General features: G+C 39.2%; 1 protein-coding gene across 1 annotated transcript; it reads right to left on the reverse strand.

Moving 5' to 3' along the window:
* Positions 1 to 1,701: 1,701 nt before the first annotated feature.
* TMEM52B (transmembrane protein 52B) lies at positions 1,702 to 25,084 on the reverse strand. The gene is made up of 6 exons (XM_063435366.1): positions 24,979 to 25,084; positions 12,048 to 12,112; positions 5,831 to 5,874; positions 5,001 to 5,039; positions 3,308 to 3,477; positions 1,702 to 2,020 (listed from the first exon to the last, which is right to left on the reverse strand). The coding sequence occupies exons 2-6, from the start codon at positions 12,090 to 12,092 to the stop codon at positions 1,794 to 1,796; spliced, it is 525 nt and encodes a 174-aa protein (XP_063291436.1). The 5' UTR covers positions 12,093 to 12,112; positions 24,979 to 25,084; the 3' UTR covers positions 1,702 to 1,793.
* Between the last annotated feature and the right edge of the window lie 1,699 nt (positions 25,085 to 26,783).

The following is a 26,783-nucleotide window of genomic DNA, read 5'->3' on the forward strand; positions in this document are numbered from 1 at the left end:
ATTGTTTTTTTTTTTTTTTTTAAAGTTTTTTGCACTTGACGAATGTATGTTATCACCAAAACATGTGGACATTTTTCCACAACAAAAATAAAGAATTAAAAAAAAAAAAAGTGATTATATTCAGACACACCCCTGCAATCAATCACAAACATTACATACAAACACACCCCTGTATTAAAACACAATAAATGTATGCAAGCACTCCTTCAAACACCGACACTATACATTACACTATAGCGCCAGTAAATGCGGCAGCGCTGTACAGATACGCAACCTAGAAATTGTGACTGTGGGTGCCTTGGAAAAATACTGAAATATTAAGGGCGACTTGAACCTTAAAAGTTTGGGAACCACTGAGCTATAATATAATTATTGTAATAATTGGGAATGTGTTGTGAATACTTCGCCACCTAGTGACAGAATTGTAAAATGCAGAGTATATTCTAATTTGTGCTGCCATTAGTTCATATATATATACATATATATATATATATATAATCAGCTTTGTTGTTGGCCTTTGAGTTACCGAGTAAGATTTATGTGTGCAAGATTCAAAGTTTCCAGACATTTTTATAAAAAATATGTACATGCAGTGACTTGTAATATATTGTTTCAATATTGTCTTGTTTCTCAAGTCTCACTCGGTAGAGTAGGTGTCCAGGATATATCCACTGGTAAATTAGTAATTGGTCAAATGGTAAATTGTTCGATGGCTTTCCAAGACAGTCCTCCTTGAGTACGTAGTGTCCATATGAACCTACCTAATGATTCTTTTCACCATTGGTGTGTTGGCAGCCAATTACCATAATTATCAGATCAGGCAATATTGTCTGTTTGTTGTTCTGTTGATAGACATTTTGCAAGTTTGTCGTCAACTCACTAAAGGTTATTTGAATTAATAAACACCCAGGGGACAAGATGAGTAGATTCAAGGACAGAGGGGATGCTTATAATCCAGCCTATTACTAGCATTTGGGACCTAAGTAAGAAAACCTTGATATATTATTAGATCACCAACTAAATATATCTAATTCACAGCATTAGTTGTGATGTTATGTAGGAGTATAATGCTGTGGCATGAGTAATGACAATATGAGCAGTATGATGCTGTAGTATTGGAGGTTTTTGTTGTACTGCCATTGGCATGAATTGTATCGTCAGGTGTTCCTCTGGGGATGCTTTAAGGAGTGTTCTTTACCTATGGAGAGATCTGGAATGAATGTTCTATCCTATATGTGACCATTTTCTCTCTCTCAACAGATGCTGATTATCTGAAGCGGGATGTCTGCTTTACTGTATGAGAGCCAAACATTTCCAAGGAAAGGTTCCAGGTAAGAACACAAGTCATCTATTGTAGTGAATCTATGTTAATCAGTCGCTGAGCTTGAGAATTACTCATTATGAACAGAGTGTAGCTACCTTTATTGTTCATATCTCACATGGCCTCCTGGTGGATACTTCTTTGATAGGCACCTGAGTACATTATCAGGGAAATATTGTGTATAAGGAACTCTTCTCCCTCTTTGTTTCAACATTAATAAGGCTTCGACCATTGGGGTTCTTTGTTCATTGACTTTGAGTTGCATCTTCTAAGTAAAAGCTACTTAGAAACAAAGTTTCAAATAATTTAGCATGATTATTATTAATAAAAGCATGTTTAATTTGTATTGTCTTCATGTTGGGTTGGGGGCAATCATGCATTACACTGGGATGTCCAGATAAATAGAAAATCCTCACTTGCAGTGTTTTCCATGAATAATTTCCAATGACCATAAATTGATTTCTTACTTTCTCTACTTTGGAGTTTGCTTTGGTAGAGGAATTTCATTTTTCTCCTCCAAGACTGGAGTGAGATGACATCCCAGGTGGTTACTGCGAGCAACGGTAAAACGACTCATTCTCAAGGCTTCATCATAGCATGGTGGGGTCTCCAGTCCAGGAGTGAACTGGGGTGGTGGGACATGGGTGTGAGACACAGCAAATATTCTACGGGCAGCTGGGCCAAACACAGATTGCAGAGCTAAAGTGAAAAAAAACGAACAAAAACACAACAACAAATATAAATGTGACACAGAGCCAGCACGAACTACAGTAACAGTTATGAGATGTCGTCAAGGCAGAAGCTAATATGTAGTTGGTGTAGAAATAGTTCATGTTGGGGCTATATATTAAACTGGGAATTGTAAAGAATGACATATCAGAATCTCATATCGTAAGCCAGGATAGATGAGCCTTAAAATAGAATTTGGTGGAAAAATTATTCTTAATAACTTTTGCATAACTTGCAATTTTAGGTTTAGTAAAAAAAAAAGCAGTTTATTTTTTTAATTTAGTTTTTTCCTTGAGGCTACAATGACATCACTACATGACATCATCCCTTCCTAACATAATTATGTTAAACAAATATAATTATGAAATTACTTGGATAATGAGCGTAAAGTACTTCAATATTTAAATAATTAACATGGTTTTATACCTAATTTAATACAGGAAGATTATAAATGATATAGAGCAGGAATGTTGTTAAACTTAAATTGATTTATAGGCAAATGACTAGCAATGACTTTGGATAACTGGATTTCTCAACTGTCCTATTTTTTTTATTTATTTATTTTAAATCCTTTTTGGAGAACGTACAATCTCATATATAAAACAGGTGCTTTATAAGGTAATAGTGTATCAGTCAAAAAATGTATTTTTGTGGAGTCAGAGAATGCCATAATTTCACAGGACTTTTGATATACTAATGTAATTTTCGTGCACTTTGAATAGCATGTAAATTGAATGTTTTGGTGGCATTTTGTGCGGGTGCTGAGGTCAGTAAAGCCATTAATCAAAAGCACCCCAAATCATTTTGCAGTATGGAGGATTTTGTGCCAGCTGTATGCATACATTCCATTTTTAAACTAGACCAAGCACTGTACCATGCAGAAACATTATTAATGAACATAACACTGATGATGAATCATCGCAGTGCAAGTCATTCTTGTTTTGCCAATTGCTCTTCATGATAATGTAGTTCAGGGATCCTAACCTCTACTAGCATATTTAATAATTAAATACACTTTGATAGCTTTCTGCTTTTCTCCCTTAGAGATTAGACACGTATGTGTTAATACACTAACCAGAGATTCTATATTATTATTATTATTGGGTATTCCAAGTGTAGCAGACATTACAAACCAGTCCCTTTAAAATATGCTTGATGCATTTAGTATAACGGACATGTGATACAGAAGGGAGGCTGCAGCAGTTGTTATGGAATAACTCTCCGATAAGAAATTAATACGAAAGCTTGCAAACATACATGTAATAGTGCTTTGAATTGTGCTGTCGTGGTCGATTGCTATAACTGTGACTTCACATGGCCTCTCTCCTCCTCCCTCTGGGCAGGACTGCTGTCGCAAGTAGTAGCAGCGCAGGCAGGCACAGGTAATTCCAAAAATCAGGAGCAGAATCCCTGCAGTGACTACCAGCCTATAATAAGGTAAATAAGGTGTTGGCAGGAGAACAAATAGAATCTAGAACGCTAGTGATCTCTGTGCAGAATTAGAGTGATGCATAGTACCAACCAAAAGGTGGATTCCAAAATATATTGTAATGCCTAATAACTGAAAATAATCACAAAATATGTTTTATAAAATCAGCTGTTGTGGTGTTGGTAGTAGGAACGTTTTTAGCATGTATTAAATTGTAACCCCTGTGTGGTAAAGACATACATAGCTAGCTCTACAGGTCTGAGAGCAGCCTTGGCCAACTCCTACAAGACTCTAATCAAGACTCCCGCTTGCCTGAGGATATACCAAGGATCATTTTCAAACTTTGAAGTGATTACATGCTTCAGATGTTCCGGCCTGGAATCTGGTGGCACCTTCTTCTGTTTCTCTCTCATTATGTCCCTTTATATTTGTCTCTGATCCCCAATGTGTTTGATCCCCTGTCTCTCAGCTCTCTCCTAAAGGAACACTATGGTGTTAGGAATACAAATCTGTTTTACGTACCTCTCCACATCTTGTGACATCATGGAGGAGGCATGGCCTCCCTCGTCAATATCCAATCCAATGTTTCTCATAGAGGAGCATTGGGGGCCTAGTGTGCCTTCAAATGTACATTCAAAGTGCACGGTGCATTCAAACTTCCCCATAGTAAGTCGAATCAGTGATTTCCTATGGAGGCTTCTGTGTCTTGTGGTCGAGTTGTACTCGTTCAGTGAGCCCTTAATGGCTGTCATACTAACAGCGAGTAGAGGTGGGCTTAACCTGCAATGTAAACATTGCACTTTCTAAAAAAAAAATTTTAAGTGGTCTGGGTGACTATAGTTTCCCTTTAATATCTGTGTTTCTGGATCCCCACGTTGTCTGTCTACTTCTAACTCTGAGATTGCAGTTATAAAATTGCTCATATCCCTGTGCCATCGAGCGCACTCACAGATCACCTGGGAGGAGAGAAAGAAGTGAATTGGAAAATGTCCAGTTTTATCGTTCCCTCTGCAGCTATGTGGTGTCGGTAATCCAGGTCTGTGAAGAGCAGAAAGTCCAGCAGAGCAATATGGGAGTGTTACAAAGACCTGCAAGTTGGCAAAAAACCTCACTAATGTCACTAATGCAAAACAGGGTAGGTTGGAAGTAAAGAAGAGTGACCACGGCTGTAAACATAAATATAAATGGAAGCCACAAGCAGCCAGAAAGCACACACGGTGCGACAGTGGAGGCACAAGAACTAAAACCACAAATAACATGCCATAGTCTAGATTAGGGGTACCCAAAAGATAGATCCCCAGATGTTGTAGAACTCCCTTGATGCATTGCATGCCTTTAGAATCCTTTTACAATGACAAAGCATCGAGGAAACTAAAATATCTGGGGATCTACCTTTTGGGCACCCCTGCTCTAGAGCAATGTGGATCTATCTCACGGTGTACTCCACTTCACATAGAACCAAATAGAACATCATGGATCACCTTGTTGCTCCCACATTACTGGAGACTCTCGGTTACTTACCATATGTACCACTGGTTTACCCACTCTGTCTTGGAGCAGCTGCAGGAGAAAGGAGAAATAATGATCTCTAGATATTTGTTTAGGCATATTTCCTTTTCTGAGACCATGACTCTACAAATTATATATTATAATCATGTTTATTGTATCATATGTAAATTACTATGTTATTGATATTTTTAACCAAATCAAATGATGACTGGGTGTGGGCCACTGAAGATTCCCTCATTTGTTATTTTAAATATGTTTTTACCCACTTAATTTGCAAAGACTCTGCATGATGATTTCGCCATTCGGGGTCCGGTGGCCATGGGGGAGGGCCGTTCTCTTCAGCTACATCAGTGCTGTACTCTCACGCATGATTGAGAGTACAATATTTATGGAGAATCCTGCGGGACCACAGGATCCTCAATAGAAAGTGTTTTTTCCCCCTACATCTGTCGCTGTGACGGCTGGTAGAAATGACAAGCTCAATAAAAGGTAACTCCCCATTTTGTCAAGCGTTGGGAAAAATACTGAATAAAGGAATCCTTATTTTTTTCTCTGTAAATCTTTTGACTGGGTTGGAATTTCAGAGAATCTCTAACTCCGCTAACATGAGTATTTCATAACGATTTTATTCATATATTCATTTTATTTTACTCATTTTGGGTACGGGGGTTACAGAGCCGCTTTAAGTATATGGGTTGTGCATTGCCATAGAATGTCAGCTGTTGGTCTGGCAGCAGCCAAGATGCCTTCAGAATCATGTGTTCTGGTTTAACAGTGTCCTCATTTGCTATTTATTATAAATCTAAGTTGAATCATTGCAGCTATAGAGACTGGTTACTCACTGTTTGGGATGGTCACAGTCGGATTCGCACCTTCCCCTGCAAACCTGCAATATAATAGCAGATGTTGAATGCAACACACAAGGTAAACATGCAGAAACGCATCTCAGTAGAAGTACATCGATAATTAGAAGATTTGTATCCTCACTTTAATGAATAATCCTGTAACGAGATACTTCAATGTAATTGTACAGACTTATAGGACCACTGGAGTCACCCAGACCACTTCATCTCCATGAAGTAGTCTGGATACAGTGCTCCTATCATTTTAAAGGGACACTCCAGGCCCCCAGACCACTTCTGCCCATTGGAGTGGTCTGGGTGCAAACTCCCACTACTCTTAACCCTGCAACTGTAATTATTGCAGTTTTCATAAACTGCAATAATTACCTTGCAGGGTTAAGTCCTCCCCTAGTGGCTGTCTACTAGACAGCCACTAGAGGGCACTTCCGGGATCATAGCACAGATTATCTGTGCTATAGCGTCGCTGGACGTCCTCACGCTGTGTGAAGAACCTCCAGCGTCGCTAAAATCCCCATAGGAAAGCATTGAAAAGCATTTTCAATGCTTTCCTATGGAGAGGTCTAATGCGCATGCGAGGAAGAAGCAGCGACGTGGGACATGTTGCTGCCTCTGGTAAGTGACTGAAGGGGAAAACCCCTTCAGCAACCGGAGATGAGAGGTGGGAGGGAGAGGGGACCTGCAGTGCCAGGAAAACAGATTGTTTTCCTGCCACTGGAGAGTCCCTTTAACCCTGCAATGTAAATCATTGCAGTTTTGTAGAAACTGCAATCTTTACCTTGCAGGGATAAATACACCTCTTGTGGCTGCGGTTTTCCTGACAGCCATTAGAGGGCACTTCCTTCTCCAGATCTGAGTAAAACTTAATTCTACAATCAAATGCTGCTCATAGCTCCTGGGGTCGTTGAATATTTTGCCAAGACCCGTGATGGTGACGTCACCACTTGGTGTGCAGTGGCACGGGCAAGGCTGGAGCTCTGCCTTTTGTCAAGTGGAGGAAAGTACACAAGACTAAGTAGTCCCTTCTTTGTTTAATGCTATCTTTTGACTACTTTAAAACTGCAATTACATTCCAACACAGCCTTTATGAGCATCTAATTTTTTTTTTTAAATTTGTATTTTATTGGAGTTTCCAATTCCAAAGAAAATATCTGCATCAAGGTATGAGGTTACAGAAGGTAAGTGACACATTTGCATAGAGCATATATAACAGAGCGTAATTAACATATAAATCAACTTATATATATAAAGCATATTTAAAGCATATTTAAAGTATATTTAGGCCTCGGCTTTTGGTGTACGTTGTGGACTATGAGTGATTGACTCTTGAACCCTATTCAGTGGTTGGTATATACGAGAGGAGACTGTCATTAACACAGTATTACATACGCATTGAGGCATATAAATCGGGCATGTGTGGGCCCGTTACAGAGGATCTAAGGAAAAGATCTGTAGTTTTATATGTGGTCTCTGCGAAGTCTTATTGGGTGTGGCATGCGGTGGAGTATGGTAAAATACATGTTAAAGTGTAGGCAGTACAGTTAGATATAAGGCAATAAGCTTAGATATGTACCATACACAACATATAGTATAGCTAACCTGTATATTATTACATAAGTAGGCATCGACATATTAATGTGCAGTGTGATCTATACAAGTTCGCCTCTAGGTTTCAGCTAGCATAGAGTATAAAACATTTAACTGAGGAATATTCAGTAACTCAAAGCCAAGTAAATATTCACTGGTTGGGGGCTAGTATGTGGTCCATATGTTTTATGGCTGTATTTGCCGTTGACTTGTTATGAGTTCACAATTATGGACGGTGTAGTGGTGGGTAGGTATTGTGTCCCAATGTCAAGTAGTTGGCAGTTTTAGAAGACCGCTGTGGGCGATGTGTATCTAAATGAGACGTGGTTTAGCCAGGGGTCGAGCTCTTGTGTTTAACGGTTGGATTCTGTTAAGTCCTTGTGCACCTATCTTCGGCTTCTGGGTCGTCGCAGGCAGTTTCGAGGTAGCTGTCAGTTGTTACATAGAAACATAGAAACATAGAATGTGACGGCAGATAAGAACCATTCGGCCCATCTAGTCTGCCCAGTTTTCTAAATACTTTCATTAGTCCCTGGCATTATCTTATAGTTAGGATAGCCTTATGCCTATCCCACGCATGATTAAACTCCTTTACTGTGTTAACCTCTACCACTTCAGCTGGAAGGCTATTCCATGCATCCACTACCCTCTCAGTAAAGTAATACTTCCTGATATTATTTTTAAACCTTTGTCCCTCTAATTTAAGACTATGTCCTCTGGTTGTGGTAGTTTTTCTTCTTTTAAATATAGTCTCCTCCTTTACTGTGTTGATTCCCTTTATGTATTTAAATGTTTCTATCATATCCCCCCTGTCTCGTCTTTCCTCCAAGCTATACATGTTAAGATCCTTTAACCTTTCCTGGTAAGTTTTATCCTGCAATCCATGAACCAGTTTAGTAGCCCTTCTTTGAATTCTCTCTAAGGTATCAATATCCTTCTGAAGATATGGTCTCCAGTACTGTGTACAGTACTCCAAGTGAGGTCTCACCAGTGTTCTGTACAATGGCATGAGCACTTCCCTCTTTCTACTGCTAATACCTCTCCCTATACAACCAAGCATTCTGCTAGCATTTCCTGCTGCTCTATTACATTGTCTGCCTACCTTTAAGTCCTCAGAAATAATCACCCCTAAATCCCTTTCCTCAGATGTTGAGGTTAGGACTCTATCAAATATTCTGTACTCGGCCCTTGGGTTTTTACGTCCAAGATGCATTATCTTGCACTTATCCACATTAAATGTCAGTTGCCACAACTCTGACCATTTTTCTAGTTTACCTAAATCATTTGCCATTTGGCTTATCCCTCCTGGAACATCAACCCTGTTACATATCTTAGTATCATCCGCAAAAAGACACACCTTACCATCAAGACCTTCTGCAATATCACTAATAAAAATATTAAAGAGAATGGGTCCAAGTACAGATCCCTGAGGTACCCCACTGGTGACAAGCCCAAGCTTCGAATATACTCCATTGACTACAACCCTCTGTTGCCTGTCACTCAGCCACTGCCTTACCCATTCAACAATATTGGAATCCAAACTCAAAGATTGCAGTTTATTGATAAGCCTTCTATGTGCAACAGTGTCAAAAGCCTTACTGAAATCTAGGTAAGCAATGTCTACTGCACCACCCTGATCTATAATTTTAGTTACCCAATCAAAAAAATCAATAAGATTAGTTTGGCATGATCTCCCTGAAGTAAACCCATGTTGTCTCTGATCTTGAAATCCATGTGTTTTTAGATGTTCAACAATCCTATCCTTTAACATGGTTTCCATCACTTTCCCCACTACTGAAGTAAGGCTTACTGGCCTATAGTTGCCCGACTCCTCCTTATTACCTTTCTTGTGAATGGGCACAACATTCGCTAACTTCCAATCTTCTGGGACTACTCCTGTTAACAATGATTGGTTAAATAAATCTGTTAATGGTTTTGCTAGTACACCACTAAGCTCTTTTAATAGCTTTGGGTGTATTCCATCAGGTCCCATTGACTTATTTGTCTTTACTTTTGACAGTTGCAATATAACCTCTTCCTCTGTAAACTCACATGTAATAAATGACTCATTTATCCTTTTTTTTAACAGAGGTCCCTTTCCTTCATTTTCAGCTGTAAATACCGAGCAAAAATATTCATTGAGGCAGTCAGCTAGACCTTTATCCTCATCTACATACCTTCCTTCTTTTGTTTTTAATCTAACTAATCCTTGTTTTACTTTTCTTTTCTCATTTATGTATCTAAAAAAAGTTTTGTCCCCCTTTTTTACTGACTGTGCTATTTTCTCTTCTGTGTGTGATTTGGAAGCTCTTATAACTTGCTTAGCCTCTCTCTGCCTAATCTTATAGGTCATTCTGTCTTCCTCACTCTGGGTTTTTTTATAATTACTAAATGCTAACTTTTTGTTTTTTACTATTTTGGCCACATCTGCGGAGTACCACAGTGGTTTCTTGAATTTTTTGCTTTTACTGACAAGCCTAATGCAATTTTCTGTTGCCTTCAGTAGTGCAGCTTTTAAATAATCCCATTTATTTTGGACTCCATTTAAGTTGCTCCAGTCTGATAATGACTCCTTTACACATATTCTAATTTTAGAAAAGTCTGTTTTTCTAAAGTCTAAAACTTTTGTTTTTGTGTGGTGTGACTAAGTCACTGTTCTTATATTAAACCACACTGACTGATGATCACTGGATCCTAAACTTTCACCTACAGTAATATCTGATACCAAATCTCCATTTGTTAACACTAAATCTAGTATGGCCTCTTTACGAGTTGGCTCCTCAACGACTTGTTTTAGAGACAATCCCAGTAGGGAGTTTAGAATATGCGTGCTTCTGGCACAAGTAGCTATTTTTGTTTTCCAATTCACATCAGGAAGATTAAAGTCACCCATGGTGATAACTTCCCCCTTCATTGTCATTTTAGCTATTTCTTCAACTAGTAGATTATCTAACTCTTCAATTTGTCCTGGGGGCCTATAAATCACACCTATACGAACTACTGTGTGATTACCAAATTCTAACGTAACCCAAATGGACTGTTGTTGGAGGAAAGTTTCTTTTTTCTCAGAAGATGAGAGGGTAAGTAGGTCGGTCCCCTGTGCTACTAGTAGAGAGCCGTCCGCTCCCCATCGGTATCTAATCCGCGCGTCTCTCAGCTGTCTTGCCACCTGTATCAGCTGTCTTTTGACTGCGAGGACGGCAAAAGGGAGGTCTCCGTATATGGCTATCTCGCATCCTTCAAATTGAAAGGAGCCCAGCTCTCTCGATTTAGCCATGATTGTGGATCGGGTAATAATGTCTCTAGTCGCGGCAATTACGTCTCTTGGGGCGTCCGCAGGGGCAGCTGCCGCTTTACGGACCCGGAACGCTGATGTCAATGTTTCTGCGCTCGTATTGCTTCCTATGCCTAGCGAGGCCATGAAGCGTCGAAGAAAAGGCATTACCGCTTCTCCCTCAATACTCTCCGGAATGCCGCGGAGGCGGATGTTCCTCCTTCTGTGTCTATACTCCATCACTACCAATGACCTGGTAAGTTTCTGTACTTGGTCTGTTAGTGCTTGCAGATTGTTGTGGGACTCTTGCACACTCTTGATTGTATTTGATTCCTTAGTTTCGAGTGCTGCGACCCGCTGTTTGAGGGCACCTATTTCCGTGTGAGTGTCTAGGAGGTCAGCCTTCCACACCCGCCGCATATCCAGCAGGAGATTTTTAATATCCCTCTTTGTAGCCGGTGAGGAGTCCTCCTCTGATTCCGACTCGTTATACGGGGTCTCCTCCGACTGTGTGGTCTGGGCGTCTTCCTCCTCTTGGAAGTTATCCAAGGCCTCATCTTCACTACGTGGGTCGGGCGCCATTTTGGCTTGGGCCCGCGGTGTAGGCCTCTCAAAAGATAATCGTATATCCTGCGATTTTGGAGCCTCTGGATGGCGAGGTTTTTAGTTTTTTCGCCCCATAGTACCTTCCGTGTGGGGGTAGTTGGCTTTCAGCTTATTTAGGTTTTTAATTTCGGTGTTTAAAGCGGCTTTTTCTGCTATCTGGGACAGAGCTCTGTGCAAACACGTCTTCTCTGCTGCTCGGCTGGCCACGCCCCCGAGCATCTAATTTTTAACTCTCTACAATTTAATGTTTAATCAACCAAGCCCACGCGATACAGCCCGACAGATGCACTTACATATGTTTCGCGCAATAATGTAATGGTTTATAAGACATGAATATTTCATTGATATGCTGTAGTTTAAAACAAGGATTTTCTAAAGAACATATATCGCCATTAGTCTTGTAGTTTGTGTTTCAGGCTGTGTTTTGTTACAGTGTCCTCATCATCATACTGTGTCATTTAAATTCCTAATTATCACATTGCCTGTGCTTCTGGGTGACTTGTTAAAATTATTAGGCATTATGCAGATTTGTGTCGGTGTGGGTTATTAATAAAGAGTAATTCTGAGGGAAAAGTTCTATAGGTGGCACCATCAGACGAAATGTTGCGTTAGTTTCCAACCTTCCAAAGCAATTATTCCACGTATAGAATTTATATCTGAATTGCGCTTTATAAATAACCTTCCCTCCCCTCTCCCCCCTATCATCTTTCTTAATTGTATACCTCACATTACCAGATAGAGTCCAATGACGACAGATAATGTAATCTGGCCTCGCATATTAATGATCCACAGTTAACCTGATGAAGAAAAAAGAAATAAAATTAATATTAATATCTACATAGCTTACCATATTTCATAGATCGACTAATAATGTGTCTCTAAATGTTATTATGCTTGTAATTAAAAAAAAAATGCATATCGATTTATCAAGCATGTGCTATCTCCAGAATTCTAATCACAGTATTTATGATGCTCCCCTTTCCCCACGCAGTAATGTTGTGTTAATTTATATCGATATATCAAGCTTGCGCTACCTCCAGAATTCTAATTGCAGTATTTGCAATGCTCCCCTTCCTTTACACAGTAATATTGTGTTCCTATCACTGGATAAATCTGATGACCTTTCATCCACACCTCGGCTGTGCTTTGGCAGAATTTTTGAAACACAATGTGCATAAAACAATGCCAGATTAATCCAGTGTCTATATACTTTTATTGGAAGCAATGGGTTTGAATTAATAGAAAGCATTTTGGCCAGTAGACAGAAGGTGTGCAAAAGTCAAAACAAGTACAAGGAAACATAGAAACATAGAATGTGACAGCAGATAAGAACCATTCGGCCCATCTAGTTAGCCCAATTTTCTATATACTTTCATTAGTCCCTGCCTTATCTTATAGTTAGGATGGCCTTATGCCTATCCCACGCATGCTTAAACTCCTTTATTGTGTTAGCCTCTACCACTTCAGCTGAAGGCTATTCCATGCATCCACTACCCTCTCAGTAAAGTAATACTTCCTGATATCATTTTTAAACCTTTGCCCCTCTAATTTAAGACACTGTCCTCTTGTTGTGGTAGTTTTTCTTCTTTTAAATATGGTCTCCTCCTTTACTGTGTTGATTCCCTTTATGTATTTAAATGTTTCTATCATATCCTCCCTGTCTCGTCTTTCCTCCAAGCTATACATGTTAAGATCCTTTAACCTTTCCTGGTAAGTTTTATCCTGCAATCCATGAACCAGTTTAGTAGCCCTTCTCTGAACCCTCTCTAAAGTATCAATATCCTTCTGAAGATACGGTCTCCAGTACTGCGTACAATACTCCAAGTGAGGTCTCACCAGTGTTCTGTACAATGGCATGAGCACTTCCCTTTTTCTACTGCTAATACCTCTCCCTATACAACCAAGCATTCTGCTAGCATTTCCTGCTGCTCTATTACATTGTCTGCCTACCTTTAAGTCATCTGAAATAATCACCCCTAAATCCCTTTCCTCAGATGTTGAGGTTAGGACTCTATCAAATATTCTGTACTCTGCCCTTGGGTTTTTACGTCCAAGATGCATTATCTTGCACTTATCAACATTAAATGTCAGTTGCCACAACACTGACCATTTTTCTAGTTTACCTAAATCATTAGCCATTTGGCTTATCCCTCCTGGAACATCAACCCTGTTACATATCTTAGTATCATCAGCAAAAATACATAACTTACCATCAAGACCTTCTGCAATATCACTAATAAAAATATTAAAGAGAATGGGTCCAAGTACAGATCCCTGAGGTACACCACTGGTGACCAGCCCAAGCTTCGAATATACTCCATTGACTACAACCCTCAGCCACTGCCTTACCCATTCAACAATATTGGAATCCAAACTTAAATATTGCAGTTTATTGATAAGCCTTCTATGTGCAACAGTGTCAAAAGCCTTACTGAAATCTAGGTAAGCAATGTCTACTGCACCACCCTGATCTATAATTTTAGTTACCCAATCAAAAAAATCAATAAGATTAGTTTGGCATGATCTCCCTGAAGTAAACCCATGTTGTCTCTGATCTTGTAATCCATGTGTTTTTAGATGTTCAACAATCCTATCCTTTAACATGGTTTCCATCACTTTCCCCACTACTGAAGGAACTCTGCAAGCACCATAACCACTACAAAATATTGTAGTGGTTATAGTGCAAAGAATACATAGGTGAGAAAATTAGTTTTGAATAGATATTTTCCTGTCACCCAAAAAAACAGGTCAAATGTAGGCTGTAAATGAATGAATTCAAAACACATTCTTCAGTCACCATTCGTGCAAATCATTCTGGGCTTTTATTTTTTAGTTATGTTTTGATTACGCTTGTGCTAATAGTTGCTTTAAAATATGTGGTTCACTGCCTGATATATGTATTTCTCTAAAGAATTTTCTTGTTTGTGCTGGTGATGAAGAGTTAACCATTTTTACTGCTCACACCATCTGCAGGCAAGTACTTTATTGCTGTGTAACTAGTTTGTCTGGAAATAGACTTGTTATCTGATGGAATAAGTAGCGTTTAGGGCATGAAAGCAGTTTCTTTATTAACAAACTGTGCCAGAGATCAGTCCGCCCAAGGCTCTCCTGTGATTATCTGCGAATCATGGATTTCAGGCTGAATACATAATGCCTATACACGTGCGGACGACAATTCAAGAAAATGAATCAATTCAACATGTAAAGGAAAACAAAGTGGCAAATAACTACATATCTTGCATTTGGTATTAGTCTATTAGATTTAAAAAGTGCCTTATTTTTAAAAAAGTTTCACGGGGAGATGATACAAAAACAAATGACAAGGATAATGTAGTATGACATTGAGGGAATAAAGCTAAGCATCTAAGAGCGGCTATAAGGGACAAATGGCGGGGGTTTCGTATGGCAGATTTTAAGCTATAATAAAGGCAACTAAAAGATGATTGGGGGGGGGGGGGGGGGAGGATGATAGCCAAGAAAGGGATAAATGGAATGTGGGTACAACATTGGCAGAACTACGGACATAAGAAGGAGCTGAAGCAGCCATGAAGGGACAAACATAAGCCAGAAGGCTATGTATAGGCAGAGGGCTTTGTGCACATTTGGACAGATATGCATTTATGTTTCTGAGTGTTTTTATTGCCTTTAGTGTGTTTTCTATTCTAATGAATTTATGGTGCCATGATATTTTTGTTCTTTTTCCTCATATATTGATCCTCTGATTTTTCTGTGGTGTGTGTGTGTATATATATATATATATATATATATATATATATATATATATATATATATATATATATATATATATATATGATACCGGTACTTGGCTCCCTCCCTCTGATATATTTATTTGGACTCCTCTCAAATAAAACTAGCTAGTCCAAATTATAAGAATCTTTAATTAAAGAATATCTAATAGGAACCAAAACACAAGTTATAGCCGTTTTAGATGCAGAATAGAAACCGAACGTATAAATATTTCAGATCTGTTTTAACATTCATCAGATCATTTATATGAATGCACGCAGCGGTAAGACTTTCAGACATTATTCCAACAAGAACATTCTGACTCACGCTGCGTGCGTGGAAGGAAACACATTATTTCAAGCATTTATACGGTCATCAAATAGTACTGCCAGGGCCGGATTAACATAGGGGCTGATGGAGCTGCAGCTCCAAGCCCAGGCCCATGGAATAGGCCCATTTAAAAAAAAAAAAATTCACAATACTCTTAGGTTTGCCACCTGACTGGTATTTTACTGGCAAGGCCAATATTTGAGGCTGCTGGGCCGTGCCAGTATTGCAGTAATACCGGCAATACAAATGCAGGTATTTTTCTCCGAATAAATGGAAATTACTCTGCAATACCAGCACCGGCCATTAGGGGTCACTGTGTGTGGAGAGAGGCAGGGATAGGAAGTTACAGCATATCCCTGCCTCTCTCTACTACTTACTGATCTGTGGGGGAGCAGCAACACAGCACATAGTCCAGACAGCAGTTCTACAGCTCAGGTAAGTGAGGGATAGGGGGAAAGGCAGCAGGGACACATGGGGACACTGAGACACTAGGGGACACTGGGACACATGGGGATGCCGAGACACATGGGGACACTGTGAGACATAGGGACATTGGGAGACACTGAGACATTGGGACATGGAGACACTATGTCCCCATTTCTCCCAGTGTTCCACATCCAGTGTCGCTAGTGTCTGTATCCCCAAGTCTCCCAGTGTCTGTGTTCCTAGTGTCTCAGTGTGCCTAGTGTCACCATGTCTCCCAGTGTCCCTATATGTCCCAGTGTCCCCATGTGTCTGTTTCCCAGCCAGTGTCCCCTAGTCTCCCAGTGTCCCCTAGTCTCCCCGTGTCTGTGTTCCCATGTCTCTGTGTCCCTAGTGTCTTGGTGTCCCCCAAATGTTTCAGTGTCCCCATGTCTCCCAGTGTCTGTGTCCCTAATGTCTTAGTGTCCCCATTTCTCTCAGTTTCCCTAAATGTCTCAGTGTCCCCATGTCTCCGTGTCCCCATGTCTCCGTGTCCCCATGTCTCAGTGTCCCCATGTCTCAGTGTCCCCGGGTCTCTCAGTGTCCCCGGGTCTCTCAGTGTCCCCGGGTCTCTCAGTGTCCCCGGGTCTCTGTGTCCCCATGTCTCTGTGTCCCCATGTCTCTGTGTCCCCATGTCTCTGTGTCCCCGGGTCTCTCAGTGTCCCGGGTCTCTCAGTGTCCCCGGGTCTCTCTGTCCCCATGTCTCTGTGTCCCCGGGTCTCTCAGTGCCCCCGGGTCTCTCAGTGCCACCGGGTCTCTCAGTGCCCCCGGGTCTCTCAGTGCCCCCGGGTCTCTCAGTGCCCCCGGGTCTCTCAGTGCCCCCGGGTCTCTCAGTGTCCCCATGTCTCACTGTGTCCCCAGTATCCTAGTGACATGGGGACACACTGAGACATTGGGACACATGGGGACACTGAGAGACTAGGGGACTGGGCTACATGGGGACACTGACACTGTAATGCATAGGGACACTGAGACACTGGGTGACTTGCGAGACTGAGACACTGTGAGCAATCCATCTATACAGCAGAATCAAACTGTGAGTAGTTTGTTGGTGATTTTACAGAATTTTCTCTGATGTCACTCCTTGTGATTATACAAATGATTAAGGCTGGTATTTTTTTTCCAAGAAAGGTGGCAACCCTAACTACTCTTCACATACTCTTGCTTAACCCCTTAAGGACACATGACATGTCTGACACGTCATGATTCCATTTTATTCCAGAAGTTTGGTCCTTAAGGGGTTAAAGGAGCACTATAGGGTCAGGAACACAATCATGTATTTCTGACCCGATTATGTTAAAACCATCTGGTCCCTTCTTGCCTCCCTAAGTATAGTAAAATATAACTAGTATTCAAGTCTGCAGCTGCTGGCTCTGCCTCTGAACTGACTGTCTGCTGACATCATCAGAAGTGGTGGTCTGAGCAAATTACAATACTTCCCCATAGGATTGGCTGAGACTGTCAACTAGGCAGATCAGGGGCAGAGCCAGCACAAGTCCAACATAGCCCTGGCCAATCAGCATCTCCTCATAAAGATACATTGAATCAATGCATCTCTATGAGGAAAGTTCAGTGTCTGCATGCAGAGGGTGGAGACACTGAATGGCAGTGCTGCACACTAGGAAGAACTGCCCCATCTAAGGAGTGGCCAGTGGAGTTATTTTCTCTGAAAAGACAATGTTTACTGCAAAAGGCCTGAACAAATACAATATGCTGTAGTTGTTCTGGTGACTATAGTGTCCCTTTAAGTTTGGAAGCTTAAGAGGGATGTATGTGAACAAAACTTGTGTGGACTGGCTGACAATAAAATTAGTTTAGGTAATGCAGACGTTGGTCTCTTTAACACTGTGGCATGTACCCTTTCTTCTACACTCACTACATACACCTTTTCTCTGTCTCAGACTATATACCAGGAACTTCTGCCTGCTAGTAAGAAGGTATGGAGACAAGTGGACCAGTGAGTGCTAGGGGACAGTCCTTAGAAAGCATGGAGTGAGCGCATCATTAGACGCATTTATGTCAAACTCAGGGTGCTGCCTGCATAATATGCCCTTAATTGGACAGCCTGCAGGATTGGTGGGCAGCCTGACATGCATTCATGCCAGGCTGTCCTTTAAATTCTTTGGACAGACATGCCCCCTTTTTGGGCATGTTCTCCCCTTTTGGCAGGTCTGGTCACGTGATTCGCAGCAGTGGCCCACCCTTTTACCCCGCCCATTGACTTCCTGCTTCACTGCTGTTAGTGGGTATGGATTTACTTGAAAGATGAAAGCATAAATTAGAGAGATATTAGCATAGAGTATGTGTTTTCGTATAGCTGCATCCTATGAGTTTCCCTCCAGCACCATCTCCATCAGATACATGACGCTTGGGAGGTATGACTGTTTTAGTGTTTTTGGTCGATAAGATTCCGTAATTAGGCCCATAATGATTGTCAGCACCAGGCCCAGTGTGCTCTTAATCCGGCCCTGAGTACTGCGTGCAATTCTAGTCACCTTATTATTCCAAAATCTATTTGAGCAGGTCCCCTCCAAGCCCTTCTACATTTTTAAAAAAAACATTTGAGAAGCTGGTTCCCATGTTGGACTTCGTTTGGTGTAGAAAGTCTTGACATGCTTAAAGCTGATACTTTAAACAAAATTTCCAAGACAGAAAAATGTAGAGGTTTTGTTGCTTTGACTGTTGTGGTGCCATCCCACAGCATAATGATAAACAATTTAGGAACAGTTAGACGTACAGTGTGTGCTTCCTAGGGCTGCCCCTCCTCGTCGGCATTGATAATGGAGAATTTGAACTTTCACAATGTCAAATGTGTCCACCCAGGATGGTTTTATTTGGCTGTGAGAGCTGGGGGTGGGTTAACTGCACATTCAGATATGGCTCAGCAGGTCTCCAGGCCACTGCTGTAGTGGTAGTTTTGCCTGTGCAGTATGTCCATTGCTTACAAAACACAGCCCCTATCCTACCCCATATATTTACACACACTGACCTCTACACAAACACACTGCATGCACTACACACGCACTGCATCCACTACATACATACAGACACACGCACACTGCATCAACTACACATACATACAGTGGCGTACATACCAGGGTCGCTGCGACCCGGTATGTACCCACTGTGGCCAGCCTCTTCTCCTGGGGGGCCCAGGAGCCGGCCACCTCCGGGCCCCCCGAGGCTGGCCCTGCTGTCACCCCACAACCGCTCCTGCGGGCGCGCAAGGGAGCACTCTCCCCTGAGTGCTTCCTCTTCAGCTCCCTCGCGCACCGCGTAGGGATGCCGGCGCCGGAAGATGACACATATTTGTATTCAGCAAAGTCTCACGTGTAAAACAGTACCCCCTATGTACAGGTTTTATGGTGTTTTGGGAAGTTACAGGGTCAAATATAGCACGTTACATTTAAAAATTGAAATTCGCCAGATTGGTTACGTTGCCTTTGAGACTGTATAGTAGCCCAGGAATTAAATTTACACCCATAATGACATACCATTTGCAATAGAAGACAACCCAAGGTATTGCAAATGGGGTATGTCCAGTCTTTTTTAGTAGCCATTTGGTCACAAACACTGGCCAAAGTTAGTGTTAGTATTTGTTTGTGTGTGAAAAATGCAAAAAACGCCAATTTTGGCCAGTGTTTGTGACTAAGTGGCTACTAAAAAAGACTGGACATACCCTATTTGCAATACCTTGGGTTGTCTACTATTGCAAATAGTATGCCATTATAGGGGTAATTTTCATTCTTGGGCTACCATAGGGTCACAAAGGCATCGTAAGCAATCTGGCGAATTTTAATGTGAAAAAAATGAAACACAAGCCTTATATTTGACGCTGTAACTTTTGAAAACACCATAAAACCTGTACATGAGGGGTACTGTTGTACTCGGGAGACTTAGCTGAACACAAATATTTGTGTTTCAAAACAGTAAAAAGTATCACAGCAATAATATTGTCCTTGTAAGTGCTGTTTGTATATGAAAAATTCAAAAAACGTCACTTTTACTGGCAATATCATCGTTGTAATACATTTTACTGTTTTGAAACACTAATATTTGTGTTCAGCGAAGTCTCCCGAGTAAAACAGTACCCCCCATGTACAGGTTTTATGGTGTCTTGGAAAGTTATAGGGTTAAATATAGTGCTAGCAAATTAAATTCCCTATACTTTCGGCATGGGCTGTCAGGCAGGTCCCGCTAATTGTAATTAATTAGGATACCTAATTATGTAAAAATATTACATAAATATATGTGTAGAATTAATATATGTATATATATATACATATGTGTATATATACGTATATATATATATAATTTTATTTATATTTTTAATTATATATAGGTGTATATATATAGTGATATATACGTATATATTTATGTATATAGATATATATATTATTTCGTTCTACGTGTATTTTGATATAAATATATATATATATTAATATCACAATACAGTTAGAACGAAATAACACACATCTATATATTTTTTAATTATTTATTTTTAATTTTTTAATTTTATTTTTTTACGTATTTACATATTTTTTTATATTATATTTGAATATATATATAACAATAATTATATATATATTTAACCAGTATCAGTCTACGTGTAATTTGATATTAATATATATATATATATCATTATATATATATATTAATAGTAAAATACACCTAGACAGTGTATGTGTGTGTATGTATATGTGTATATATACTTAGATCATATATATATATATATATATATATATATATATATATAATCTAAGTATTGCCAAAGTTTGCTATGCAAGAACACTTAATAATAATAATAATAAAATGTATGTGAGATAACATTAAGTGGTCTTGCTATGCAAGAACACTTAATAACACTCTGCTACAATGTAAAGTAGTAAGTGTAAATCCTGTATAACAGTGTAAATTTACTGTCCCCTCAAAATAACTCCACACACAGCCATTATTGTCTTAACTGTTGGCAACAAAAGTGAGTACGCATTTACAAAAATGTGAGATACTGTATATATAATATATATATATATATATATATATATATATATATATATCTATGTTAAAGACATCCTTTTTCTCAATGGCATAGCATGCCCTAATGGCCCTAAGTGTATCTGATATAAGTGGTTATAGTGCCTGGAATCCACAACTGGAGCCATTCTCAAGGTGTACAAAATTCACATGTATACATATAAGTAATCAAAATCTCACATTGGGTTAACCCCTTAACGCCGTTACGACGTGCTATGCCGTCACGGGTTAAGTGGGCTTTAAAGCCGTTATGACGGCATAGCACGCCGTAACGGCTTCCAGCCCCTGGAGGTAAGATGTACTTACCTCCGCCGCGATCCGCTTCGGGAGGACTGCCTCACAGCCCAGGCAGCCCAACCACGGCAAATCAGGCCCCCGGGGGCCATGTGATCGCTCTCAAAGAGCGATCACATGGCCCCCTATAGCTGGCTGTGGATCTGCCAGCAGGGGGACTGTTTGAAATATCAGACAGTCCCCCTGCTGGTGGGAAGTATAAAAAAAAAAATAAAAGACAAGTGTAAAAATAAATTAAATATATTTATATATATATATATATATATATATATATAATATGTATATATATATATACATATTATATATATGTAACGTCATACAAAGTGTATTTTAATATTAATATAAGTATATATATTAATATTAAAATACACTTAGAATGGCGTTACATATATATAATATGTATATATATTATATATATAATAGATGTACATATATATTATATATAAATACGTATAATTAAAATAATAAATAAATAAAATAAATAAATAAAATATTGAAACAAAATTTAATATAAATTATATATGCATATGTAATTTAATTCTAACTGTATTTTGTTATTAATATATATATATCGGTAACAAAATACACTTAGAATGACATTCTATATATAAAATACAAATAACCGCAAATATATATATATAGATAAATACATATAATTACATAAAAGATTACATTAGTATACACGTAGAATTTAAATACCTATAAATGCATATATATTAAAATTCTACGTGTATATTTAAGTAATCTTTTAACATAATTATGTGATTTGATTAATTAAAATTTGATTGACATGCCTGACAACACAGGGAGAGAGTGCAGAGAATTTAATTCGCAAGCACTATATTTGACCCTGTACCTCTCCAAGACACCATAAAACCTGTACATAGGGGGTACTGTTTTACTCGGGAGACTTCGCTGAACTCAAATATTCGTGTTTCAAACTGGTAAATTGTATTACAACGATGATATTTTAAGTAAAAGTGACGTTTTTTGCATTTTTTACAAGCGAACTGCACTTTTATGGTCTATATTATTGTTGTAATATGTTTTACTGTTTTAAAACACTAATATTTGTGTTTAGTGAAGTCTCCCGAGAATAACAGTACCCCCCATGTACAGGTTTTATGGTGTTTTGGAAAGTTAGAGAGTCACATACAAGGCTTGCATTTCATTTTTTTCACATTGAAATTTGCCAGATTGGTTATGTTGCCTTTGAGAGCGTATGGTAGCCCAGGAATGAGAATTACCCCCATGATGGCATACCATTTGTAAAAGTAGACAACCCGAGGTATTGCAAGTGGGGTATGTCCAGTCTTTCTTAGTAGCCACTTAGTCACAAACACTGGCCAAATATTCGTTTTTTGCTTTTTTCACACAAAAACAAATATGAACGCTAACTTTGGCCAGTGTTTGTGACTAAGTGGCTACTAAAAAAGACTAAACATACCCCACTTTCAATATCTTGGCTTGTCTACTTTTTCAAATGGTATGCCATTATGGGGGTAATTCTCATTCCTGGGCTACCACACCGTCTCAAAGGTAACATTACCAATCTGGCAAATTTCAATTTGAAAATGGAATGTTCTATATTTGACCCTGTAACTTTCCAAAACAACATAAAACCTGTTAAAGGGGGGGTACTGTTGTATTCGTGAGACATCGCTGATTACAAATATGTGCATTTTTTTTGCAGTAAAACCTAACAGTATTATGACATTCACAGTTAAAATGTCAGACGGAAATGCAAATTTAAAAAAAAAATCTTATTTTCTCACATTTTTTTTACTTTTATTCATAATAAATTATGTTCCATATATGAATAGTTAATGATAGATTAAAGCCCTGTTTCTCCTGAACAAAATGATATATAATAAGTGTGGGTGCATATAATTTGAAAGAGGGGAACTACGGGTGAACAGACATATAGCGCAAATTCCAGTTTTTGTTTACGTTTTGTTTTGATCAGAACGTGCACTATTGACTCCGTCCTGAAGGGGTTAAAGAAGACATCATTACAAGTCTTTTAACCCTTAAGTGTCTAAAGAGATCCAAAAAAAGATGTATAAGCTAACTATATATTCTTAGAGTTATAAGAAGCTTACATTACACCGTATTTTATTAAGTGTTTTCTCTTGAAACCTGACTGATTCAATGAAATACAGATTCAAAGAGAATTGTCTTTGCAGTAACATTTTATACTGACTACCATATTTTGGGTGATTGAACAATGAAAGTTGGTGACTGATGAAGATTCACCACAATGAAGGCGAGCTAATGGCGGCACTGTGTCCATTGGGTAGAAGGTGAGTATGCCAAAAACTTGATTAAGCTCCATAGAAGGTGGGTGAAAAAAAACTAATTTCAGATGGTAAATGGAAACAAATTACAGAAAGTGAACAGTATAACAGGGTCACGTTAAAGGGCACTCCAAACCCAATAAAGCACTTCAGTTCCTAATCTTCCAACAGTTACTTAGTACACTTAGTAATGATTCTTAGAGGCTATAATAATTTCATATGCTGGTGTGGCACCTCACCTGTCAGGACCTACCTTACTTACCACACCGGAAGAGGTATAATATTGAGTGATTTAAAAACGTGCACTTAATCTGCGTGGTCCTGATTTAATTTACATAACGATGTAGGTGAGAAGAATGTATGAATGTTACAGGAAGGTACTAGAGTTGTATTCTAGCTATTGGATGTTATTCTGTGGACATAACGTGGTATATTATGCTGCAAATCCTTAGTTGGTCATCCCTGAAATGCCCCACGTTTCTACGTTATTTGAGAGAAATCATGTAGGGCAAAGGTTAACATTTTTTTTGTCAAGGATGAAAATTATATACATGAATTATGAGTTAGTTGGCTACCCATTGTTCAATTGAAAAATTACTCAGTGACCCCTTATTTAATTGTGACGTACTATATAATGGCACGAATTCTAAAAAAAACCTCATTAGACTCTTCACAATGTAAAAGATTTTAGACTTTAGGAGGCCATGACGCTGCAGCAAATAATTTACTGAAGACGTTCCGTGAGTGCTATCCATTGGGAACACATGGAAAATACATGGGGATTCAAGTTTGGCATTTGACCCAAGGTTTAAATGGGCACCACCATCACTCAGACCATTTAATGTCAAATAAGTGATCAGGGCGCAATGTCCCTGTGCCTGGATGAGAGTAGGGACAATAACAATATATAACGTTAAGAAAACAGATTTGTATTCCTAAAATGTTCCTTTTGGAACCACTGATTTAGAATTATAGATGGTGGTTTGGTATAGGAATGAGAACTATGTATTAAGATTAAAAGTTACTGGTTAAGGTTCATAAAGAGTAGACACTGTTAACCGATGTGTGCTATGCACCAAAATTATGATTATTTCATAATAAATTGACCGTACACAGAAATGTATCTCTATGGCAAAATGCAAATTGTGGTGTGTAAGTCATACTTCGTGTACTATTGGAAGAGCAAACATAAATATTCATGTGAATATCACAGAACTGTGTGAATGACAGGTATGCAAATGACATCTAACATGTTTAGTAAGGGCACAAATATTTTTTTTATCACAAAATACTAAATCATAGTGAATTGAAAATAGTATTGCAAAATTTAGATAGAAATATTCAAACTTTGACAATACAGGAGTTGGATAATAGAATAAAATTACAAAAATACAAGAAAAAAAAAAACAACAAAACATCCCGAATCATGTTTTTCCTTGATATTTTCGAGGAATTTTATGAATAATAAAAACAAAAAAAGAATAATTTAGTTTTCTTACCTCACGTTAAGAGGTCTTCTTTGTTTTTTGTTTTTATTTTTGCTTTTACCAAGATAATCCTGTTTCCGACATTTCGGTCAGTAGGCAATATGGTCCGAACCTGCACTCTCCTTTACACTTTCATACCTTTTATGTCCTTGCCAACTTTTAAGGGGGGAGGTTTATGGGAGGGACAGATTTTGGTCTGCCAGAAGAATGGTGGAATTAACCCTTCGAGTAGTATACGAATGCTCTGGTCATCTGAATTTTATCGTATGTACTTTCAGTTCTTTTCCCTTATCTTTCTGTACAATGATCAATAGGTCTCCCAGGTTAATACATTTTAGTCCAGTATGTTTATTGCAAACATTCTGGAAACATTGTGGAGTATTTAAAAAGCAGTTTCAAATTGGAGAGTAAAACACCAATATGGAAAACACCAGGGTTCGAGTGATTTTCCGTTTGATAAACCTAACCTAAAATTAGCAGTTTTCTAGTACGGTAAGTTCTCTGCACATTAATATTGTATTATTTTATAAACTTGTGTTTAAAATAAAACTGTCATTTTTCCGGGGGGTTGGGGTTGGGTTAGAATTAATCATGCAATACAAAAACAGTTAATTGTTTGTTCTCCTCCTTGATTAGACATGCAAATGTATGTCCTACAAGTTCTCTAATGTAATTACTCCTGTGAGGGGGAGGAAGGTGAATGGAGGGGTCACAGTCATAGAACAGAACTTTTAATCACAGCTGTTAATATTAACAGAAAAAGCATAAAGTGAAGCTATGTGGAACCTCGGTAAAAATGAGGAAAGAATATGAATAGCTGAACCTGCAAAGGTCAAAGCTGGCCAGGGAGAAGGTCAGCATATTAACCCACTCACTAGCAGTGTACACACTGCTTCATCTGTGCTGTATAAACATAGTGGCTCTCGACTCAGAGTTTTGTTGTATTTTATGCAAACGTGATTGGTCATGTTGTTTGTTCTCACCCAAATTGTGTGTATTATCACATCCTTTTTAGTATCGGCAGTTAGAGAGGATAAGTCTCATGACGCACATATTATGAAAAGGTTTATGACTGCTATAAGCCAGCGAAAAAACACAAACTAATGGTTCCTAATTTGTTTTTGTTTTTTTTTGGACCACAAGCTTAATTTTGTACATTGTATGTCTTGGTGGCCCTTTCCTCAATTGTAAAATAAACTAATTGACCCATTCTTCGAGTGTTATAAAATTAACGTTAAGGGCTTAGTCCTTGGGGGGCGGAGCCTAACCGCAGAGGGAAGCAGTCGCACCAAACTGGAGCTCCGAGACCCACAAGGGAAAAACGAAGAAAAAACCCAAAAAGGCATAACCCCCAAAACAAAACTAAGACCCCCTACGTGTCCCCAACGATATGGGACGAAAAACCAAGAAAATTACTGCAGAAAAACCCACCACCGGACTTACAATAGGGGACATGTGGCGGCAAGCGCGTGGAGCCAGCGGGTCCAACATGGCGGCTCTCCACGGAGGCTGCTCGGACTTCTCCGATGACATGTCGGGAGAAGATTACCCACCTGCTCCAGCACCGAGAATGCCCTCACAGCCCGACAAACCCGCACCGGACTCCTCCCCGGTAACTACGCTAATCCTGAAACAACTACTTGCAGACCTACAGACTAGCCTGCAGAAAGACATCATGGCGCTGAGAGGAGACCTGAGGGGTCTGACAACTCGCATAGACACCCTCGAAAACGCCTCCACAAACCACTCCAAAGATATGGTGGAGCTCCAAAAGACCGTAAGTGACCTGCAGCTACAACAAAGGAACACGGCACACC

This window comes from Pelobates fuscus, chromosome 10 (genome assembly GCF_036172605.1).
Source record: "Pelobates fuscus isolate aPelFus1 chromosome 10, aPelFus1.pri, whole genome shotgun sequence".
NCBI lineage: Eukaryota > Metazoa > Chordata > Amphibia > Anura > Pelobatidae > Pelobates > Pelobates fuscus.